Below are 23,510 nucleotides of genomic sequence, written 5' to 3' on the forward strand. Positions count from 1 at the left end.
GGTGACTGAGTCGGGTAAGCATCCAACTCTTGGTTTCGGCTTAGGTCATGATCTCACAGTTCGTGAGATCAAGGCCCACATCAGCCTCTGCGCTGACAAGTGCGGAGCCTGCTTGGGATTCTCTGCTCCCTCTTTCTCTCTGCCCCACCCTCACTCGCGATCTCTCTCGAGAAAATAAACTTAATTTTAAAAATTCTCAGAGGCTGTTTGTCTTTATTTATTTTTGAGGAAACTCTACACCCGACGTGGGGCTTGAACTCACGACCCTGAGATCCAGAGTCGCATGCTTTTCCCACCGAACTAGCCAGGCACCCTCCAGCCAGACTTGCAGCAGAATCCTGGAAGTTCTGGCAGGGAGGCTACAAACCACACCTGCCTCCACACTTTGCTGCTCCATGATCTAACAAGGTTTCATGCTGATTACCTATCTTGTCAAATTCATCTATTCCACAAATACGTTGATCGCCAAACACCAGGGCACCAGCTTCCGAAGCAACATCTCCAGAATAACTAGCTGTTCAAAGAGTTACAGTCAAACACACCGCATGGAGTAATGCCGAGTACTGCCTGTAGCACTGGGCACTTTCCCAAGCCTGGATCTCCAACAACAAGGACACATGGGTCTCTTCAAATGGGCATTCTGTTTTTGTCATCTGCATATTTTTGGCTGCCCCCAAAGGGTGCTAATGCCAAACCTGTTTAACAAGTTCATGAGCAAAAAGGAGCAAAAAGCGAGCTGACAATGAGTTTAAACAGGTTTTTAGCTTCAGTCTCTTGGATGGCAAATGCTCCATGCTGACACCCATCCTTGGAAGCCTTTGTTTTCTGTCTTTCGCTCTCGCTAACAAAATCTCCTCCAATGTACAAAAGGAACATGCATTTGTCATTATTTCAAGAACCTTCTTAGCATTTGAGACTTTGATCAAACAACTCACCTTCCTCAGTTCACCCAGTCCCCTCTTATTATTCTGTTTGAATGCAGTCTTCCCATTAGTTCCAGAAATTGTCAGAGAGCTGTATTTGTCAAGAGTCCTCTCTATGAATCTCCTTAAAGCTGAAACACTTTTGCAAGAGCATCAGAGCCAAACAACGACCACAAATGACAAAGGACTCAACACCGACGGTGGCTAAAGATCTGGTTAGAGTTCATTATGATGCGAATGATAAGGAAATTTGGGTACTTCTGTGACACACAACACTTTAATCATTAGAATTACAAGTGATGATGTTAAACCAGGGCATATCAAAACCTTAGGAATTTCTGGAACAGTTAGAGCATTCACCCATGCAATATCACCTCTGAAGGTCGATCATCACTTATTTGACGATGCTGCCCATATAATTTGACATACCAAATAAACCTAATTAGTAAAGAAAATGAGACACTTCATTTAGAAGTTAAATTTTAGGAAATCTGTCAGAAATCTCAGAATGTTTTAAAGCACAGGACTGAATAGGATTACGGATCATTACAAAACTTAATAATCTTAATTATCTATTTAGCTAAAGTGGCATTAAGAGATTCAAAGGCAAACACAGAGAGTTATACAGTTGTTAGCAAACTTAGCTCTTTTAATATTGAGAAGATTCAACTTTAAGTAATCAAAGACCCTAGGGCAAAACACAGAAAACTTTTTCTAGGAAGATTACATTAAAAGTAAAGAGAAACCTTTGTTTACAATTTATTACGAGTACACCAATAGCTAAGAAAAATATTATTTTTTTAAAGATTTTATTTTTAAGTAATCTCTACACCCAATGTGAGCCTTGAACTCATGACCCTGAGATCAAGAGTCTCATGTCCCACTGACTGAGCCAGCCAGGTGCCCCAAAAACTATCATTTTAACAGAGAGAGAGAAAAAAAATTCCAGTCTCATCTTGGTGTATTTCTGATATTAAACCTCATCCCTTCCAACAAGATGAATTTTTTAAAAATATGTTTGTTTTAAAGTAAACTCTACTTTAAGTAAACGTGGGGCTCAAACTCATGACCCTGAGATCGAGAATCTCATGCTCCACCAACTGAGCCAGCCAGGCACCTCCAACAATAAGATGAAGCTTTAAAAAATGTATGCAGTCCCTCCTTTTTCCTTCCCTGTCACCCCCCATGTTGATATATGCTTACTGGGACTAGGATACACAGGGCGCTGTGTGGATCTGAGTTGTGCATGTTGGGACGTGCTGACCAGAATCTCCACCAGGAACGAAGGGCTTTCAGCTGTGGGAATGCGGCCAGCAATCTCAGCAGTCAGGCACCATCAGGGATGGACTTGACTGAAGAAAGCTGCCTTGCCAAGGTCATGTCCTCTTCTTCGGTGGTCACATCCAATGACTATCCAATAGGAGAGTATAAAATTCCAGCTCTTTGCCCCCATTTAAGATGGTTCTGAAGGAGAATCCAACTTTTGGATCCAATTTCAGGGAATCAGCTGAAGCTTCTGCTGGTGTATCACCTCTCAACGTCTACCTGGTGCTGCTTTCTTCTTCACCTTTCCCTTCCCTGGGGGCTGATCACTCCTTAATAAGCTTTATAGACTCCATAACCTTTCTCAGTCCCAACCGCAACAACATTCTTCAGAGACGCCCTTCTCACAAACCTTTTACAACTGTGCTTTTGACATTCAGATTTTGTCCTAAGTCTTCCCTCTTGAAATAACCGATCTCACTTTCCTTTTTCTTCTTGTTTTAATGTTATTTTTGAGAGAGAGAGAGAGAGATACAGAATGCAAGCAGGGGAGGGGCAGAGAGAGAGGGAGACACAGAATCCGAAGCAGGCTCCAGGCTCTGAGCCATCAGCACAGAGCCCGATGCTGGGCTTGAACTCATGAACCATGAGATCATAACCTGAGCTGAAGATGGACGCTTAACCGACTGAGCCACCCAGGCACCCCGAGTTGTTTCCCTTATTATTTCTGTAATCATGATTATATCTATTCTTAACTCTTAAAAACCTTAGTTTCTAGTGAAAAGTAGTCATTGTGAACTGTTTGTTGTTCTAGTAGGTTTTCTGTAACAGGAGCATGAAGCAGATAAACCTGTTTAGTAATTATTTACATCTGTTTATTTGTTCTCAGTAATCATGTTTGGATTACCCCTAAGACTTTAAGGAGGCATCAAAGTTGTGAGGTTCTTTTCCCCTTTTTCTAACAAATTTGGCAATAGAGATAACCTGAACCTGCCTGACTTGCAGTAAACACAGTAGAACAGAAGTTCGCATCTAGTGCTAACTCTAAAAAGATGTTTTCATTAAACCAACAATCCTAAATTAGCTCTAATGTCAAATATTTCCCCAAATCATGTGAACTTGAGTCTTAGAATACCCAGTTCTTACAAGCACTTGCCTTTATTTTTTTTTTTAAGTTTGTTTACTTACTTTGAGAGAGAGAGAGTGCACAGGAAGGGTCAGAGAGAGAGGGAGAGAGAATCCCAAGCAGGCTCCACACTGTCAGCACAGAGCCCAACGCAGGGCTCGAAACCACGCACTGTGAAATCGTGACCTGAGCCCAAATCAGGAGTCGGATGCTTAACTGACTGAGCCACCCAGGTGCCCCTAACAAGCACTTGCCTTTAAATCAACTAAATAGAGCTCTTTTACAAATTAATTTTAACAACACCACCCAGAGGAAGAGAAGACAGCTCACATTTACAGCATACATGGATACAAATACACAAGATCCAAATAAAAATTTAAACGCCAAATTTTCTTTTCTTTTTTCAAGTTTATTCACTTATTATTTCTGAGAGAGAGAGCGAGAGAGAGCACGAGCACGCACAAGCCGGGGCAGGGCAGAAAGCGAGGGAGACACAGAATCCGAAACAGGCCCCAGGCTCTGAGCTGTCAGCACAGGGCCCGATGAGGGGCTCAAACTCACAAACTTCGAGATCATGACCTGAGCCGAAGTCGGACGCTCAACCGACTGAGCCACCCAGGCGCCCCTAAAGGCCAAATTTTCAAATATCATAGTCTATGGATCCACTCATTGGTCATTTTTCTCCAGAGTCTAACGAACACTGTGGCCAAGCAGTGCGGCAAAAGGAGACTCCCCAGTGTTGGAGAACACAGCCCGAAAGGGCTGCATTCGGGAATCAAACTTCATTTCCCACTTCCCAACGAGAACACAGCCGGTTTTATCCAAAGATACCAACAGCCGCGGCAACGGACAAACCACATGAAGCCCAGGGTGCCTCTGCGAACGTTGGTTCCTCCCCAGAAGTCGGGACCTCACCAACTGAACCGAACGGCCTTCTAGTCAGTATTTTCTCAAGCGAAGGAGGTTAAGGGACCGAAGACCCCCTAATTACAGGCAACCAAAGGGGAGAAAGAAATAAGCTCAGGGGCCGTCACACAAGAAGTGCTCACCAAGGGATGTCTGTCCATACCGAAACCACAAACTGTGTCCCTAGGCGCTGCAGGGTGGTGGCCCCCGTATCGGGGCAGAGCCCTGGGGACAGTCCCAGGACAGAGCGTAGGTGGCTGCTTGGACTGTCACTGCACTCCCCTTGGTTCTCCTCCCAGCGGCCTCCCTGAAGGCCAAGGCAGGGGCGTCTGAGGGCAGGTGGGAAAGATCAGGACAAAAAGTTGCAGCTGCGCTTACTTGGCCCATGAACCCAGCGATTACTGGTTTCACTTGTGCGTGGGGTGTCCTTTCAGTCTTTGTGGGAGCTGGAGGACCTGCCCGGACAGCGGGCCAGAGTCCAGGCCGCTCAAGAGGGCCGGGCAGCAAACTCCCAGGGCGGTAGAGGGAGGACTTCGCTCCCTCAGCTTCAGTGAAGGGAGCACGGCGCTGCCTCCCCTCCGAGACGCCCTACGACCCAACTGAGGAGCACCCCCATCCCGGGCCCCAAGTAGACTAGAGAGGCAGGGAGGAAGGCGGCCAAACACTGACAAATTCCTCCCACACATTTGAAAAATCCTCCTCATGTCTTGAGGAGGATTCGAAGGTGAACCAGAGATGAACCAGACAGGGAAGAGTCTTCAAGAGGCTAGAACCCACGAACAGCAAGATCATGACCTGAGCCAAAGTCGGATGCTTAACCGACTGAGCCACCCAGGTGCCCCGATGTAATCAAATTTAAAAATCATTCAAAGCTGTTCGTCTTCCCACCAAAGGTGCTTATTTTCCAATAGTAGAAAAAATTCACTTTCTTAAAGTTTTTTTAGTTAACTTTTATTACTGTTATCATTATTTATTTTTGAGAGAGAGAGCACAAGCAGGAAAGGGGCAGAGAAGGAGAGACAGAATCCAAAGCAGGCTCCACGCCATCAGCACAGAGCCCGATGTGGGGCTCCAACTCATGAGCTATAAGATCATGACCTCAACAGAGATCAAGACCAACTAAGCTACCCAGGTGCCCCTCAACTGTAGCTGTTTTAAAAAACGAAACTAGGGGCCTCGGTGGCTCAGTTGGTTAAGCGTCCTGACTTCGGCTCAGATCATGATCTCAGGGTTCGTGGGTTCAGGCCCCGTGTGGGGCTCTGTGCTGACAGCTCAGAGCCTGGAGCCTGCTTTGGATTGTTTTCCTCTGTCTGACCCTTCCCTGCTCGTGCTCACTCGCTCTCTCTCTCAAAAATAAATAAATAAACATTAAAAGAAAGAAAGAAACTAAACCTATTCTAGGTTGTGTGTGCTTTTGGCCAAAGAGAAAGGGCCACGGGCCTTCTGGGCCTGCTGGCAGTGTTCTGTTTCTTGACTGGTGGAGATTAAATGGGAGTCCATTTCCTGCAAGTTTACTGAGCTGGACATTGGTTTCCTGCCCCTTCCCAGAGGTGTATTAGATTCTCAGTGAGAGTTTCACCAAAAGGCAAGTGGAGATTTAATCCGATTGTATCAGAACCAAAATTCCTTTCTTCCTGTGATAGAACACTTATCCTTAATTCACACTTTCCAGGAACCCCTGGTGTTTCTGAGAGTCTGTCCAGAAACTCAGGGACACTGCTAAAGAAATGCAAATGAGGAACTCCCCCCAACCCCCACTAAGCTTTTGCATTACACCTGGCATCCAATATGGAACCTGTGGGCCAGTGACACAGGGAGGGAGGCACCTGCCCTGGAGGTCCCCCTGCGGCCGGCTACCTCCTTGGTCAGTCCCTAACATGAGCTGATACAGACACCACTGGTCTGGCTGCCCTCTACATCTCCAGCATCCCAAGTGGAGGGTGGAGAGGGCATTTGTGAGGGAGCTCCCTGGGCCTCTGGTCCCCGTGCAGTGGTGAAATGGTCATCACACAACATCCCAGGTTTGTGGCCGGTGATATAAAGGCAAACTTCTCCAGGCCTGGGCTGGATGCCCAAGCTAGGGGCTGGGCTAGGCAAGCTTGGGGTGCGGAGGGCACAGCAGAGCCCGGGCAAGTAATCCAGGGCCAGAGTTTGGGTTTAGATCAGGCAGTCCTGGGGTCCAGCTCAGCTCTGTCACTTACCATTTTGGGTCTCTGTGCCTCAGTTTCCTTTGCTGCGGATACAGGAGCCCGCGTTTCAGCAGCGCCTGGAAGGGGCTCCCACGCCGCCGGATAAATGTGACTCCACCTTCCACCCCCACCCCTCACCGGGTTTTGTCCCTACAGCTCTGCCACAGTTTTGTGTCGTCCCTTCCTACGCAGCGCGGCTTCCCCAGGGCCGAGTCCTTTTTTTTTTTTTTTTTTTTTTTTTTTTTTGAGAGAGAGAGAGAGAGAGGAAACACAAGCAGGGGAGGGGCAGAGAGAATCCCTAGCAGGCTCCGCACAGCGCAGAACCGGACCTGGGGCTCAAACCCACTAACCGTGAGATCAGGATCTGAGCCGAAGCTGATGCTTCACCAATTTAGCCACCCAAGGCCGAGTCCTTTCTATCGGAGGCAACCTACGGTTTGCAAGGAAGCTCATGCTTGAGGCCGGAGGCCGGTGACCCGGGTTCCGGATGAGGCCCCGGGAGGACACGTGCGCCCCCAGGATCTCCCGGAGGGGAGTCAGCTCTCCGCCGGGACCTGCCCCGCTTCTCCGCCGCAAACTCGGCGGCTCTCTCTGCACCGGCGAGGCGGGCGGGCGCAGGTGTGGAACTTCGCCACCAGGTGGCACCATCGCCGGCCACGGCCCTCCTCCTGCCCGCGGCGCCCGGGCATCTCCGAGTGCGCTCCTGTCCACTAGCGTCCCGGCTCCTTTGCTGAGTGTCTGGCTAACTTGCCGCCGCGCTCCTGCCCTGGGTCTGGGTACCAAGCCCTAGAACTGCAGTCCTGGCTCCCCGAGATGGGGGAGGGCGAACTGGGGTGACTTGACACATCATCAAGCCGGGTGACCATGGCCATGTCACTCACCCCCCGCGGGCCTTCTTCCTTCGTCTTTACAGTTTACAAAGCCCTTTATTCAAGATCTGGAAGCTGGCATTGGACTTCATGGTACCGACAGAACCGGGTCCAGCCCAGGGTTGCAGTGTGGGGGTGAGAGAAACGACCATATGGTCTGAGAGCCTGAGAGTCGCTCTCTGCAGGCCCGGGGACGGACTGGGAGATGGAGAGAGGGCCCCTGTGGGGCTGCTCTGGGCACAATCAAGGGGCGGGAGGTAGCTGGCCAGCATGCTGCCAACTCCTTGGCCCAAGCAAGGGACCTGCCCAGGAGGATTCTCACCTTGAATCCCGGGCTCCGGGGGGGGGGAGGGGGGGGCAGCCTCTGCCTCCCCACCCCCACGGCTGGTGGTGTGCGGCTTACTGCATCAGCAGTGCGATTTGTTACCAAATGGAGGCGCCACATCCCCGTGGTATCTTAGTATCTTAGCAAGGACTGCTAGTTGTCTCCCAATACCATTTCCCAGCCTCCCTTGGGGCTGGGTGTGGCCCACAACCTCCTTCTGAGGAATGGGAAAGGAACATTCTGGATGTGCACAGCCGGTGTTGTGCCTTTAAGGGGGGAGTACAGCCCCCTTTCCCAGCCCCATTCTCCCTGGCTGGTCCCCAGACTCAGGGAGGGGGACTAGTGAGCATCTTCAACCACGGAGACCAGATGGCTGCCGCGCCTTCCGGATGGCAGAGCAACAAGATGGAAGGAGCCTGGGTCCTTAACTCTGGGGTCTTCCTGTTGATGCTACACAGCTCATGTTCCAGCGAGAAAGCGAAGGAGAAATACATTTCTATCTTGCTTACAGTCACCTGAAGTTCTTTAATTCTCCTGTGGCAACATCAGCTAGGTCCACTGTTCTGTCGCCGAGCAAACAGTCCCAGGACTCGCTACTACTGAGCTGGTGCTTCCTATACGCCAGGTGTGTTAGTCTCTACCCCGCTGTCTCTGCTGCTGTGACCGGCCACTCCGATCTCTGCAGCTTACCGCACACACAGACTTTTTTTTTAAATTTTTTTTTAACATTTACTTATTATTGAGAGAGACACACACAGAGCATGAGCAGGGGAGGGGCAGAGAGAGGGGGAGACACAGAACTCGAAGCAGGCTCCAGGCTCCGAGCTGTCAGCACAGAGCCCGACGCGGGGCTAGAACTCCCAAACTGCGAGATCATGACCTGAGCCGAAGTCGGTTGCTCAACCGAGTCACCCAGGAGCCCCATGTACAGACTTCTTGTTGGCGGTAGTGGCCGGCTGCTGCCCTACTGTACTCCAAGGCACGTCTCTCTCCACGTGGGGGCTGTTAGCCTAACTTACGGGGGAGGGGGAAACACGGGATGTAATTTTCTCAGTTGTGAAAATATTCTGTTTCCTGCTGTGACCTGTCTGCTGTGAGCACTTCCAGAAGAATGAGGGGGAAGCAGATTTTCACAAGTAACGCCCAGCTTCAGTGTTTCTCGCTGGACACCCATGTCGTGGCTAAGTCTATGGGTGGCAGGCATGTGCCCCAGTCACATTTCTGGCCAGCAGCGGTACTCTAAGCTCCTGGTAGATCACCCAGCTCCCAAGGTCCTAGTCCCACCCCCTAAGTCTGGCAGGCACTTGTAGGGACCTGTCACCCTCTGCAGGGTATCTGAGAGAATCTACATTTCTGGCCCCTGCCCCTCTGGACCGCCTGACCCTGGCTTCTCCCTCCAACTCCAGCTGTTTGGATCAGGGAGAGCCACCTGACCCCAGCTGAGCCAATCAGAATATTCAAGAAATCGAAAAAGAACACAGAGATGAAGCAAAACATCAGAGCTAAGTTAACAGCAGTATAAAAAACAATGACAACAAATGGTTCACCGGGCACTTCTGGGCCGGTTCTGGGAGCTCTTGGCAAGAACGAAACCCTCACAGCCTGTGAGACAGGCAATTGGCATGTAGTCAGATGAAGAAACTGAGGCTCAGAGAGGTGAAGTGACTACCCTGAGGTTATGTGGGCATGTGTCTTTAGAAATTAACCCCTTGAGGGGTGACTGGGTGGCTCAGTTGGTTAAGTGTCCAACTCTTGGTTTCCGCTCAGGTCATGATCTCCCAGTTCGTGAGTTCAAGCCCCCCATCTGGCTCTGCACTGATGGCGTGGAGCCTGCTTGGGATTCTCTCTCTCCCTCTTTCTCTGCCCCTCCCCTGCTCGCACTCTCTCTCAAAATAAATAAAACAAAATTAAAAAAAAAAGAAATTAACCCCTTGAATGAGGCATTCAGTCCTCTCCTGCCCCCTCCCCTCCCCACTGACCTTCCTGCAAATGACTCATAATTCCTTCTCTTCACCCCTCCTGCATCTGCCCATGCAGCAACTTCTGCCTGATATTCCTCCCAAGCCCTCACTCAAATAGCCCCTCTTCCAGGAAGCTTCACTATTCCTCCTCCACGGGTGCCCTGGACCCCCAGCACGTGGACACATTCCAGAGACCACATGTGGTTTCCCCTCTTCCGTGGGGATCGGCCTCACTAGGGTACGACCAGCTTCAGGTGGGAACCCCGGAGTCTATGCTGGGCCTTCTCACATGCTAGCTCGCTTCACATTCCCAAAACTTCTTGGAGTGGGGCTCTTACAGCAGCTCCCCATTCTACAGAGCATGAAAAGGAAGGCTCAGGAAGACAGAGTGATCTTCACTGGGTCGCACAGCCAATAAGTGGCCAGGCCACAAGTCAAGCATCAGTCAGTCACGGACTCCTAAGTAGGGGCTCTTCTCGAAATCACTGCCTTTCATTCCTGCCACAGGGGTCCCAGAGAATGGGAATGGAGTAAAGCAAGGGAGCTGGGAAGGGTCAGGGGTGGGAGGGAGCTGGCTGCCTTCAGGGACAGAACCAGAGGACCTGGGAGGCAGTGGGCTGCCGCTTTTTCCCATGACCACCAGGTGCCTTCTCTCCTTCTGCGGGCGTTAACCTTCCCTGGCCCCATACCTGCTCCTGTGTCGGCCTGGGGCTCCACATCATGCATCTCTTGTTGCCCTTGGAGAAACTATTCCAGATGCCACATTAAGAGTTTTTAAAGTCCGTCCCCAGGTGTGTATGGATCAGGCTACTCCCCTGCTTTAAAACCTCCCATGGCTCCCAGTGCCAGAGGGCTGAGCCCTGGATCTTGAGCCTGATGTTTGAGGTGCTCTGCAATCAGGCCCCGACCCCCTTCATCCCATCCCCTGCTCCTTCTCCAGCACCTGACCCTTGCCCATGCTTCCAGGCTGTGTGCATGCTGTTTCTGCAGCCTGGAATATCCTCCCCCTCTGCAGCCCGCAGGGCTCTTCTGAAACCCAGCGGGAATACCCTCTTCCTCCTCCATGAAGTCCTCCGTGTTGCCTGGCCCCCACATGGAGTCAGCTGTTGCTTCCTCAGCTTTTGGTGGATGGTCTATTCACTCCACCCCCTGAAGCATCTGGATGGGGCCCAGGGCTGGCTCCTCTCTGGTCCCCAGAGGAGGTGGCTGTAGAGATACAATCAATAGTCTGACTTTCACATTTTATAGGAGAGGAAACTGATGGGAAAGAACCCGCTGAAGGTCAGAACTCTAGGGCCACCATATACAGTCTCCTGTGGAGTGGCGTCCTCATCACAGGCCCCTGCAGTCGTTGCTACCATTGTCCCTGTTTTGCAGAGGAGACATAAGGTCAAGCTGACTTGGCCACGGTCACAGGGCTGGTGGGAGGTAGTGTAGCACTGCATGTGTGACAAGGGGTGAGAGTGTCACCTCCCTTTCAGGCTTGTCTTGCACACTTAAGAAGGTAACAGCTATGAAGGAGCTGGTAGCCAGGGGGAGCGTGACAAGATGGTGACTTCCTACTGTCATCCCTCAGCCTATGGACTCTGGCAGGAGGCTGGCTTTGCCCTGTCTCCCAGGTCTCATCTCCTTGGCCTTCCCAGTGTCACCCAGGTTCTCTGCTCCTTCTCTTCCCTGGGCTTTGGAGAGCAATGGAGACGGGGAGCTCATTCTTCCTAAGAGCTTTGCCAGCGGCACAGAGACACCAGGGGAGAAACCCACTGCCCAGCTCAGAGCTTTGGGTGGGGAGATGGACTGAGTTTTTACAACCCAGCACGCCCTGAAGAGCCCTGGGTGGGACCCTGTAACTGTGGGGCCTGAAGCCCAGCCCTGCCATTAACTGGCTGGGTTGCCCTGGTCAAGTCACTGTGCCTCTCTGGGCATTGGTTTCTGCCCCGGTAAATGGGGCATTGGGAGTGGGGTTCTGGATTCTATTTGCCAAACATTTCTTATTGAATCTCCCACCAGTTCTTCCTGGGAAGGACCGGTTACAGAGGCAGAGGGAGGGAGTCCTGGCATGTGCCCAAAGTCACACAGTGAAAGACCAGTAGAATCAAAACTGGGTCCCAGAGTCTGCTCTCTCCTCTGCACCGGGTTCGGGATTCTTAGCTGAGGCTGTGGTCTTGCTGGGAGCCACACAGTCACTCAGCTGTGTCCTCTAAGTGCTCCTGGGGCAGCTCAGAGACAAAGATGGATTTAGAAACCCCTGGGGCTCAGGCAGGAAATCCGGGGCGTCCTGGACCCAGCCAGCCTGGCTGTTCCTAAACTGGAGATGAGGGAGATTAATTCCCAGGCCCTGCTGTTCTGTGGCCCCGGGTGGGGCTGTGACATGCAGGCGATGACAGCTGTTCCCTCCCCACAGTGGCTTTCGGAGAGAACATGGAGTCTCAAGTAGGCAGGGGCCTCAGGGTCCCTGTGTCTGGTTCAGAAGGAAAGGAGTCCTGGTCACACAGGAGCCAGGGCAGATCCAGGAGGGGACTGATGTCCCAATAATAAGGCCACTGGCTGCCCACACATCTGAACATCCATCCGGCCAAGCAGGGCCCATGGACATCCCTCTGTGGAGGGGAAGAGCACTTACCGGCCCGGCTGTGTGTCTGCCAGCAGGTCTTGGCCTCTCTGAGCCAGTTTCCTCTTCTGCGAACTGGGCATATCACTGACCTCGCTGAACTCTCAAGGGAATCGAATGGGGTTATATCTAGGAAAAGAGGGGGCGCCTGGATGGCTCAGTTGGTTAAGCGTCCGACTTCAGCTCAGGTCATGATCTCACAGTGCGTGAGTTCAAGCCCCGTATCGGGCTCTGTGCTGACAGCTCAGAGTCCGGATCCTGCTTCGGATTCTGTGTCTCCCTTTCTCTCTCCGCTCCTCCCCTGCGCAAGCTCTGCCTTTCTCTCTCAAAAATAAATAAACAAACTAGCAAATAAATAAATAAGCATTAAAAAAATAATATCTAGGAAAAGAGGACCCCTTTTTCACCACCGCCCCAAATGATGCCACGGAAGGTTCCTACAATTCCCAAACACTGTCTTCTGTGCCCCAAACCCCAGGGTCAGAGGAGGGATCAGCTGTTCGGTGGCATCCACTTTGTGCCAGATGCTGAACATGTGTGCTCCTATTTAGTCTTCAAAACAACACTAGGAAGTAGTGTTCCCCCCTTTTTGTGTAGATGAGGAAACTGGGACTCAGAGAGCAGAGTCCTTTCCTACTGTCTGGGCAGTGTGGATTAGGAGGGACCCCCGGGTGGGGGAGAAACAAGCCAGTGGAGGGCCAAGACAAACCCAGGTCTCCCCTCGGAGCTCACCACCAGGGGGACATAAGACATAGGCTCAAATCCCAAACACTGATCTCAGTTCTCCCGTGCAGTGCTGCTAAGGGGAGGCCGGGTGAGGGTGTAGAAGGCAGGGGTCTGGGAGGGGCGGGGCTGACCTACTCTGGGGTCACAGAGGTGCAAAGAAGGTCTGAAGGAGAAGGAGCCAAGGGGATGATCAGAGCAGTGGGATTTCATGGCAGGAGGCAAGGCCCGGGTCACACCCCAAGGCCAGAGCACAGATGTGGGGATGGGAGAAAGTTCAGCTATGGGGGAGGGAGGGTGTGAGGGGGCAGGACCCAGTTTGTGGAGATGAGAAGGGATTTTGAACTCCATTTAGACATCACTGGGGAGCCACTGAGGGTTTTAAGCAAGAGTGAGTGATTGGTTTAGATCCAGGGTAGAAAGATGGCTGGTGACCCTGCACAGAACAGTGGCCCTGGGGCAGGGAGAAGGCAGCTAATTGGGGATCCCAAGCGGAGGGTCCACAGGACTGGAAGGACTGGGGAGAAGGCAGAGAGGAGTGAGCCTAAGGTGACTGCTGGTGGAGATGGCCTTGGGGTGAGCAGGGGGGCCCTTTACAGAAGGGGGAACAGGAGGAGTAGGAATGGGCCATGATCACCGGGAGCAGGGACATTTCTGGGGAGGTGTCTGGTTGCCGAAAGTGAGGATGGACTTGTGGGCTCAGGCTGGAGGAGCCCCAACATGGGAGGGGGGGCGGGGGGAGGACAGAGGGGCCCCGAGGAAGAAGAGCCAGGAGGGGCAGGCAGGAAGAGCACGTGTAACCGCCAGGGCAGGTGGAGCAGCAAGGACAAGAACGGGACACTGAGCTTTAGCCTGGAGTTGGTGTCCCCAGGAAGAGCCGCGAGGCGGGCGGGGGAATGGCGGGGACGGTGTAGGGTGGGGTGGGGACCTGAGCCGCAGGAGGGGTTGCCGGAGGGCCGGGGCGGCGGCGAGGAGCAGTCGGTGTGCGGGAATGGACTGAGTGCAGGGTCCACGGGGGTCTCGAGCAAAGGGGGTGGCCGGAGGAGGCAGGAAGGAGGCCACTGCCTCAGTGGAGCGCAAACAACAGCCTGGCGCAGGGCGCAGGGAATTCTCTTCGGAGCTCTGGCCGGAGGAGCCTTCAGTCTCACGCGGCGGCGGGAAGGCGACCCCGGCTGGCTCTCCGACCCCATTTGACCCCAGCTTGGCCCTACCCGCTCCGCAGGAGGCCGGCATCCCCGTTCCCCCGAGGAGGCTTTGGTCGCTCCCAGGGATGCCTGTCCACGAACGCTGGGAGAGAAACTCCCGAGGCGCTGATGCCACCCCCAGTCTTCTCAGTCGGGCCAGAGGGCCGGGGCCTGGGTTCGAGGCCTAGCTGTGTAGAGTGGCGCCCTGCGAGGGGGCGGGGATGGCCCAGGCCGGCGACTTCCTCGAGCTCCCCCTCCCCGCCCCGGGCGCACAGCCGGGTCTCATTACCGCCCCTCCCCCTCCCCCTCCCCCGCGCCCCGCGGGCCGGGGGGTCTCGGCGGCCGGGGGATGGGAGGGTTATAATCAATCCCAGGCCGGAAATTCCTCCCGAGGGGCCCGGCCGGGCAGCGGGGGCCAGGGGGGGCCCGGCTCGGAGCCTGGCCGGCCGCCCGCGCCTCCCCCCCCCACCTTCTCCTCTGAGCCCGCCCCCCGCATCATGGAAACTGGGCCGCCAGCCGACCCCCTCGCTCCGCTCCGCATTCCAGCCTCGGGGGGCGGGCTGGTCGAGAGCTGCGCGGCCCCGTCGGGCCAGCGGCTGGGGGCGCTCCCAGTGCCTCCGGAGCGGGGACCAGCGCCGCCTCCCCACTCCAAATGGGGCGCGTCCTCTCAGTGTTAGGGAGGCCGGCGGGACCCGTGACACTCCGTCAGACTCCCTCAGCTCTGGGAGAGGGCTCAGCCCCACCGCCCCCACCCCTGCCCTGGGCTGCTATTCACTGAGCGCTCGCGGGGTTACCCGGGGCTGCGCCCCGTGTCGAGTGCCCACCCCCGACGCTGGATTTTCGCCTCTCCGCATCTTGCGAGGCGGACACCTTGAAGCCCATTTTTCAGGTGAAGGCAGTGAGGTTCACGGACGCGAAGGGCTGGGGGCGCGGTCGGGGCAGGAACCGGACCGCCTCCTCCGGGGAGCTCCCCGGACAGCGCGGGGCGGCAGCGGGCTCTCACACGCCTCCGGGGGTCCTCTCCCCGGCGCTTAGAATGAAGGGCTGAGAGGCGCGGGATGGGGGCGTGCGGGCTTCGAGTCCTCAGTCTGCGCGCTCGCTACGGAGCCCCGCAGGGTTCTCCAGGTTTCCCCACGTGGGATGAGGGGGCCCTCCCAGGGCTCTGCGAACGACAGAAGCCGGGGACTCGGACCCCCGGGTCCTCCGAGCCACCAGGCCAGCACACAGCGCTTACCTGCGACCCTCAGACCTGAGCGGCTGCCTTCTTCCCGCGGTGGGGCCTGGCGGGGTGCTAGCCATCCAGTCCCCCGGGCTCCTGGGGGGCGGGGCCTGGGCGGCGCTGGGCGGAGCCCGAGTAGGGGGCGGGGGCCAAGAGTCGGTGGAGACCGCGGCAGTGCCGCGCGACCCGTGGCGCGCTGACTCGGACCGGGACCCGCCTGGGCGCGGCGGCACCAGGTGAGCAGAACTAGGGTCCGGGGTTCGCCTCCCACTTTCCTCAACTTTTTGTTTCCCCTCCCTCCGGAAAGGCCCTGGGCGGCGGGAGTCCGGTCATCCCTTTACCCCGGGCAGAGTGTGGACGCTGGCTGAGTGCAAGGGACCCGGCCCGGAGCAACTTCCCGCGGCCTGAGACCTTCCGACTGTGGCTCCAAGTTTCTGTCCCCCTGGGGTCCCCAGCGTGGACTCACGCTCTCCAGAGTCTCGGGGTCTCAAGGCATGTGGCCATCTCTCCGCACGCCTTCGCCCTCCTCCACGCAGAGACGCGCGGGGTCTCCGGGCGACCTTTTCGGGGTTGGGCCCGGGGCACCAGCTCTGGCCTGGGGCGGGGTGGTCACTTCTGAGGTTTCGGGCTGGGAAAAAGGCTCCACACTCAGAGACGACGGGGAACGGCCCTTGCCTCCTCCCACGACGCTCCCGTGGCTGTGCACAGCATTGGCCGGGGTCGGGAGGCCCGGCGTCGGGTCCCGGTAGAGCCCCCTCCTCGTGTGACCCCGGCAGTCTCCTCCGCCTCTCTGGGCCGCAGTTTCCATCTGTGAAAATTAGGCTTTGGACGCGGCAGACTGCGGCTCAGTGCTAGGCCCCGGGCCTTTGGCACTCCTGTTGGGAGGCAGGGATGGGGTGTCGTGTCTTGAGCTTCGGGGGTGCGGATGGGGAGTGAGTGGGGTAGCAAGGCCTCCTTCCTGGGGCTTCGGCTACGGGTTCCAGCACTGAAGCTGTTTAGAAACCATACCGGGAGAGTGAAGACGCACCACCGGACAGCGAGGTCCTAACTCTCCCCCTACGGCCCAGGGCTCCTGGGCGGGGGCCCGGTTTCCTCCCACACCCTCCCTCCCATGGGGGCCACACCACACACAACCCAGCTACTCCTTACCCGGCCCCGGCTCCAGTCCTCAGGCCACAGGCCGGGAAGGGCTTAAGCCGGGCGGCCCAGGCTGGGGCGGCCTGAGGTGCTGGGGCGGTGCTGCTCCGTCCGGGACGCGGGCCACAGAGGCCTCGGGTGGAGGAGGCCGGAAAGGAGGACAGGCGGCGGGAAAGGGGGATGATTCATCCCGAGGAGCTCGAATTGGAAACGCTGCAACCTGGGAACAGCCTTGCCCAGGACGACGGGAGAGCCGGAGGGGAGCTCTACCGGCAGGGCCCCGCGCCCAGCACCTGCAGCCCCCTGCGCCCTGCCCTGGCCACTGCCCGGCCGCTGGGGGAGGAGAGGCCTCGTCTACGCGGAGTTTAAAGCAATCCCGGGCAAAGTCTGCCGCTGGTCTTGATCGGAACGGTCTTCCTGGAGTCTAGCTCAAGTCTCTCCTGCTGCAGCTTCAGTGCAGACTGAGGAGGTCTGAAAGGAGGGGGCGGGCAGGAAGAGGCTGGAGTCAGTGACACCCCCTCCTTCCTACGCTGCGGTATGTAAAGCGCAGTAGGGGGGAGGTGGGGCCCGCGAGCGACCCCAGCGGACCCGGGCGGTCTGAGCGCCCCCTCCCTCCTTTACGGTGCACCCACGTGCGGGGGTGAGGTCGATCCCGGGCGGGACTTACCCTGGAGACGCCACTGCCGGGGGGCCCGCACACCTCCTGAGGCCCGGAGCCGGCGGGCTGGCGAAGAGGGCTCTGGAGGCCGGAGCCCCGCAGCCGAGGATGCGCCAGGTAGCAGCCCGCGCCCCCCCTCCCTCCTCTCCGCCCGCGGGCCCGGCCAACTCCGGCTTCTGCCGCGCGTCCCTGGCTCCGAGCTCCGCTGCGGAAAACCCGAGCGGGGGCGGCTCCCCGCCTCGCGGCCCGGGAAAATCCGGGGGTGGCCGCCAGGGATCTCCAAGCGGCCTGGGCGAGGCAGCCTGAGCTTGCCTCCCGGATTTGGGCCCCCCACCTGGCGCTCCGACCCTAGGCCCGTCGGTTCAGTCCCTGCCTCCCATCTCTCTGCAGAGCGCCTAGACGACGGCGAGATGACGGCTGGGAGCCCTGGAGACTGCGGGGAGGTGCGCAGGAGCCCCGAGGGCCGCGTCTCTCGCCTGGGCCGCCGCCTGGGCCGCCGCCGGCGCCCGCGCTCCCCACCCGAACCTCTGCGGGTGCGGGCACGGCTGCGGCTGCGCTCGCCGTCGGGGGCGTTCGCGGCGCTGGGGGCGCTCGTGGTACTGGTGGGCATGGGCATCGCCGTGGCCGGCTACTGGCCGCACCGCGCCGGCGCCCCAGGGCCGCGCGCTGCCAATGCCAGCGCGCCCCCCCTGAGCGAGCTGCGACGCGAGGGTCGCGGCGCCGGCCGGGCCCACGGCCCGCACGAGCGGCTGCGGCTCCTCGGGCCGGTGGTCATGGGCGTCGGCCTGTTCGTGTTCATCTGCGCCAACACGCTACTCTACGAGAACCGCGACTTGGAAACGCGACGGCTTCGCCAGGGGGTGCTGCGGGCTCAGGCGCTCCGCCCTCCTGACGGCGCCGGCTGGGACTGCGCCCTCCTCCCCAGCCCCGGACCCAGGACTCCCCGAGCCATAGGCCGCGCAGAGCCAGAAAGTTGGGACCTGTCCCCGCGTCGGGGTACCTCACCCGTCCCGTCAGTGCGGAGTCTGCGTTCAGAGCCTGCTAATCCTCGCTTGGGGTTACCTGCCCTGCTCAACAGTTACCCTCTGAAGGGCCCAGGGCTGCCCCCACCCTGGGGTCCACGGACCCAGACTGGCCATGTGATTATCACCGTGCAGCCCTCTGGTTCCTGCATTGAACATTCCAAGTCTCTGGATCTGGGCCTTGGGGAGCTCCTACTTGGGGCCCCGGCAGTTCGAGACTGTGCTCACCGGAGCTGGCCACGGCTGGACCGCCTCAGTCTGGGGGGTTATGCCAAGTTGGGAGGAGGAGGGGACTTGGGAGCCCGGGTTTGAGGAGCAGGGGACAGCCTTCTAGGCGGCTGCAGCATGGACATTGGTAACAGGACCAGAAGTCCCAATATCTAGTAGAAGCATCAGTCACATCCCAGACTGGAGGTGGATGCTCTGGCCCCATCAGCTGCTAAGGCATCCTGACTTGCATGTCGGCAGACAAATGCCAACTGCACAGGGTTCAATAAGCTGGAGACAATGCGCTTTAATGTGGAGTCTGGAGACCAGCATGACTCGGCCTTGGGATCTCTTTTAAGCCTCCAAAAGTGGCCTTACTTAGCCTCGGACAGGTACCTGAGGGGGCTGGAGGTCCAGGTCAGGGTGACTGGGAGAAACCTGGTGTCTTGGCAAACCCCAAGTGGTGAGCAAGGACCCCTAAGACTCAGAAGGTAGGTTGGGATGTTACAGGCTGGGATGGGCTCCCTCCAAGGTGGTGCCAGTTGCGGGGTCGGGGAAGACGGGCAATGGGGTAGAGCAGAGACCCTCCACTGCCATCTGGGATGGGGCCTGAGGCTTTATCTCCCACCACCTCAGCCCCTGTCTCCCCTCAGCCATGCGGGGTACACCCCACTAGGGCTACACTACTGCCAAAGTCTTCCTACCGAGGGTCTGGCCCCTCCCTAAACAGGTCTGAGAAGCCCCCTTCTCTCCTCTGTCATGGCCTGTGCTGCAACATCTCCCTCCAGCAGGCAAAAAGCATTTGTCAGATCTCCTTTTATACAACGTTGAAGCCGCATTTTGGCCAATGTGGGTAGCTTACTTTAGAAAATGGCTTGAATTTGGGTCTCCCTTACTCGTGTTTAATTTTTCCCAGATTGCTGGTAGGAAAAGAGAACTTTAAAAGTTGATCAATTCTCACAGATTCAGTCTTTTTTTTTTTTTTTGTAAGTTTATTGAAAAATGCAATACAAGAAGCAAGACCAAACACGTATCTAAGCACTACACCACTTCTCTTACTACAAAAGGCCAAAACAGCAGACCTAATTATTGCCTTTTTAATCTAGGGATTTTGCCAATTTGATTCTGCTGCCATAGTTCCTATTTGTCAAGAAATGTAAACAACTACTTGATATGATTCATAATTTTAAAAAAATTTACAAAGCTCCTTCATTTTTGTCACCAAAATAATACATTTGAGAGAGATCTGTAAAAACAGCCAGCCGGGGGCTGAGATCCTGGGCAGGTATTTCCACGAGCAGTGGGCATTCTGTGGTGTTGGTCAGGCCATAGCTCTGGCTCCACTTCCCAGGGCAGACGGTTGTCCCCTCCCCCCCTCCACCGCCCTGCAGAACATGCGATGGGGAGGCCTGGGCCGGAGGGCGAAGAGGCCCTGAAAGCTCCCTGTGGCCAGGTTCTTCGGGCCCTCGGCTTGGAAATTTAGGTCCTGCTTGGTGGGTGGGTGGGTGGTGGGTGGGTGGCAGAGACCTCGTGTGGCTTGGAGGAAGTCTTTACTTCTCAAGTGAAATAAAAATAAAACTGCAGCGAGAATTGTTACTGTGGTGTGTCTGAGTCACTTTAGGGAAATTGCTGCCAAGTCTCTGACCCTGGAAATGAAACTCTCCCCTCCCCTCTTCACCATTTCCACCTGGACAGAATCTGTTTTTCTTCACACTCACACACACAAATGCACACACAACTGCAGGAAGAAATAAAATCCAAACAACTGTCGAACCCTCAGATCTGTTACCAGAGAGGCAGGATAGGGAGAGAGGCTTGGAAGGACACCTTCTGCCTAGCTTGTCCAAATCGTGGCTTCTCAGTGCTGGAAGAGCATTCGAGATCTTCTGGTCCAATTTATAGTTAAGGAAGCGGGAGGAGAAGCACTGTGAGCGGGTGACAGAGCCGAGGGGAAGCGTGGGCCCCTGTCATAGGTCCTGTGCGGTGAAAGCTGCCGCATCAGTGCAGGCAGTGGAGAACCCGGCATGACGGGCCGCTGATGCTCACCCTGTGCCCTCTTCCTTACCCCGACCCTCTTCATTCCACAGCTGGCAGCCTGGGAAGCTGGCAGCTCTTTCAACAGGACAGCTGGCCACGGGCAAGGGAGCTCACGTTACACGCCTTCTGATGTGAGCTGGATTCCTAACCTCACCACCACTCCTGGCGACGCAGCCTGGGCGTGGGTACCACCAAGAGAGCCCCATCGTTTCAGACCCTGTGCCCACGGGCTGGAAGTCTGCTCCTGAGACAGGACAGTCCTGGCTCCGCAGGCCTGTCATATACCCTACCTGAGCTCTTCATCCCTCTCCAGAGAGAGCTGCCTCTCGGCTAGTAATATTCTCACATAAGTACTAAAGGAAAATGCACACGTCTGCAATCAGTTCAAACCAGCTGAGTTTGTCTGAGACAAGACTCGGCCAGAAGAGGCTTTGGACACAGGTGGCTGGCTCCCACTGTGGGGAGCAGGGGTTTTCGACGCCTCTCACTGCTCTGGAGCCCCCCGAGACTGCTGACTGTGATCCGCTGTCTATCTCATGAGGTTCACTTCTGTCCCAGAATAAGATTCCAAGAACTTCAGGGCAGATGTGTTTGTGGGAGCAAGCTGGAAGATTCGAGAAGTGCTATTAAATAAAAATGCCCCCAGACCTACCAGGAATGGTGGAACTGGGCATATCAGTCAGTCCCATTTTCAAAACCAAACAAACAGCAACAACAACAAAAAAGTGAAAGTAAAATAAACCCACAACCCACCACAAAAATCAAGCCTATAAAACCTGACAGACCTCAGATGGCGAGTGGGAACAAGCAGGGCTGGTGTTTGTACCCCTTGTCGTGCAGGGTTTTGTGGGAAGGATGGCCCCTAAACGTCAATTCCCTTGCTCCAGAAGGGTGTCTGCAGGCAGGTACCAGTCGGGAGAAGAAAGGACAAGGAACAAGACCTCCTCTCTGAGTCACATTCCCTGTCATCCCAGGATTAAAGAAAAAGGCCCAGGGTTGGTCACCTGGAAATACTTCTCAGCAAGATCTGACTGAGGTAAACCCCACCATTCCCCTGTGTGAAGTGCACATTCCCAGAACTAGAAAACCTTTTTTAAAACCTCATTAACTTTCTCCTTGCCTAAATCACCACTAAAAATGTGCCATTGGAGCTTCTGGCCAAAAGTGCCTATTTTTCTGTGAGTTTTGGTCTCCTGAGATGGGAAGTGGGGGGAGCACTTAGCAGAGCCACTGCTTCTGATGAGGTAAAAGGGGAGGGAGGGCAGGAAGGTGAAGGCCACGGATATGTTCAAACATTCACAGTATCAGATAGATATGAAACAACTTCTTATGTCTTTGATCTAAAGAAGCTCCAAAAAGAAAGAATAGGAGGAAAGAAGGAAAAACAATACTACATTCTTAGCAGAGATCTCTGCCTCACTGAAACCACCCTCAACAAAGGGACAGGGATGTTTTCCTGGGGCCTGTGGATCAGGACAGCTGCCCTGCCTCACATGGTAAAGTCACATCATTGGCTCTGAGAAAGGGCTGGTTAATGAAGTTTCTGCTGACATCCAAAGGGTATAAAACTAGGGGACGAGCAGGAAAGCCCCATTAAGCTGGCTTTGGCCCCCAACACAGCTGACAGAATCTTTGGAGGATTTCCCCAAGAATTCTGTGGACCTGTCAGGATCTGGGTTGGAAATAAATGGAGAGAGGCTAGGTTAAAGGGGTTACAAACCACCTCATAAAAAAAACCAAAAAGCTCTTTAAAAACAGTCCATAGAGTGAAAAGTTGAACAATTTCTGGTATCACAATGTAGAAAAAGTATTAAAAGAACCAGTGATGTCTAGAAGACTCTCTTGGTATAAATTCCAAATAGAAAGTGAAATTTTCTGGTGGTTTAGAGTAATTTTCAAAGTCTGATGTCTGACTATTGCAGGAAAGCTTCTTTATCATTTTGCTGGTTTTCTTTTGGATGGGAGACAGGCGGGGAGTTGGGGTAGGATAGTTCCTAGAGGAGAGAAAGCACACTTTTTAAATCCAGCAAAGGAAAACAGCCACCCAGCCCCACTGCCAGTTCTGTGGCCCCAAGTCACAAGCAGGGCCTGGGCAGTTTTACAGAGCCCAGTCCTACCTGTGATCGATGGCTTCTTCGAGTTGTTTGTAAACTACTTTTAGGCATAAATTTATCTGGATCCCTGGGCTCTCTGAAAGCTGCTATGCTGCTTTCAATTTTCTAGTCTGGCCTGGCCCCCTAGTCCCCTAGCCCCCAAGCCCACATTTCCAGACAGGCAGGTCCTGCTTTTCTTGGTTTTGTTCTCCTCTGGCTCTCTGAGGTTTAGACTCAGAGATCCCTGTGACGGCAGAGAGCAGATCGCAGACAGAAGAGAGAGGGAAGGCTAAGTGAAGAAGCAGGAGGAAACGGGAAGATTCAGGAAGTGAGTGGGGGTTTCCATCCAGGCCTAGGGTGTGTCCTCCAGCCTATCACTGCTGGCCTGATAAAGGCAGGAGGACCCAAGGAGGCCAGCTGCTCTCATTGGAGCCAAATCCTTAGTCACTTCTCTGTCTCCCTCATCAGCCTCTCCTTTGCCTTTGCTTTATTAAGTCCCAGTGTGGACACCTCTGGGGGATGTTCCTGCTCAGTGTTCTCTGAGGGGGGGACAGTGGACCCCCTCCACCCCACCAAGAACAGCCCATACCTGAGCTCATTCCTCAGAGATTTCGGTCTCCTGATGGACGACCACCTTGGTCACTGACATGTCTGGGTGCTGCTCCTTTGCCTCCTTGATGGCCTGTACGAGGACCTGAGAAAGACAGAAACAATGTTCGTCAGGCAGAAAGCAGGCTGGCTGGTGAAGGAAGGCAGGGGTCTCAGGACATCGTTTCTCTGGCAAATTAAATCTTTCCGTCAGTAGTACCGGGGCAGCATTTAGGCTAAGCCAAGCTGATAATAACCTTACCTCCCCTATCCTGCATAGGGAGGCTCCTGGACTGAAAACACAGAGACAGGGAAGGCTAGAGCTGTCGTCAAGGAATCATAAAGGGACTTTAGGGGTGACAGCTGTACCTGCTGGGTGGGTCTGGGAGGATTCACTCAAGAAGTGAGTGAAAAATCTGTATTCACTATAGGGTAGCCGGGAAGTTCAGAACAGAAGAGGAACATATAGAAG

The 23,510-nt window shown here is 55.1% G+C and overlaps 2 protein-coding genes across 16 annotated transcripts in view; one reads left to right on the top strand and one right to left on the bottom strand.

Moving 5' to 3' along the window:
- The first annotated feature begins 15,442 nt into the window (after window positions 1–15,442).
- Window positions 15,443–19,323, top strand: TMEM200B (transmembrane protein 200B). Of its 3 annotated transcripts, none has more exons than XM_060623437.3 (2): window positions 15,443–15,532; window positions 17,482–19,323. In XM_060623437.3, the coding sequence occupies exon 2, from the start codon at window positions 17,502–17,504 to the stop codon at window positions 18,423–18,425; it is 924 nt and encodes a 307-aa protein (XP_060479420.2). In that variant the 5' UTR covers window positions 15,443–15,532; window positions 17,482–17,501; the 3' UTR covers window positions 18,426–19,323. The 3 variants fall into 3 exon arrangements, with proteins under 3 accessions (XP_060479420.2, XP_060479422.2, XP_060479423.2); XM_060623439.3 differs by lacking the exon at window positions 15,443–15,532 and adding an exon at window positions 16,215–17,208; XM_060623440.3 differs by lacking the exon at window positions 15,443–15,532 and adding an exon at window positions 16,215–16,968.
- The window catches only part of EPB41 (erythrocyte membrane protein band 4.1), a 200,706-nt gene continuing 196,487 nt past the window's right edge, over window positions 19,292–23,510 (bottom strand). For all 13 annotated transcript variants that reach the window (XM_078452147.2, XM_060623415.3, XM_060623414.3 and 10 more), the window contains 2 exons: window positions 23,040–23,144; window positions 19,292–22,351 (listed from right to left, as the gene is read on the bottom strand). In XM_078452147.2, the coding sequence (XP_078308273.1) occupies window positions 23,046–23,144 (99 nt within the window). In that variant the 3' untranslated portion in view covers window positions 19,292–22,351; window positions 23,040–23,045. The remainder of the gene's footprint in view (window positions 22,352–23,039; window positions 23,145–23,510) is intronic.

This window comes from Panthera onca, chromosome C1 (assembly GCF_046562875.1).
Source record: "Panthera onca isolate mPanOnc1 chromosome C1, mPanOnc1 haplotype 2, whole genome shotgun sequence".
NCBI lineage: Eukaryota > Metazoa > Chordata > Mammalia > Carnivora > Felidae > Panthera > Panthera onca.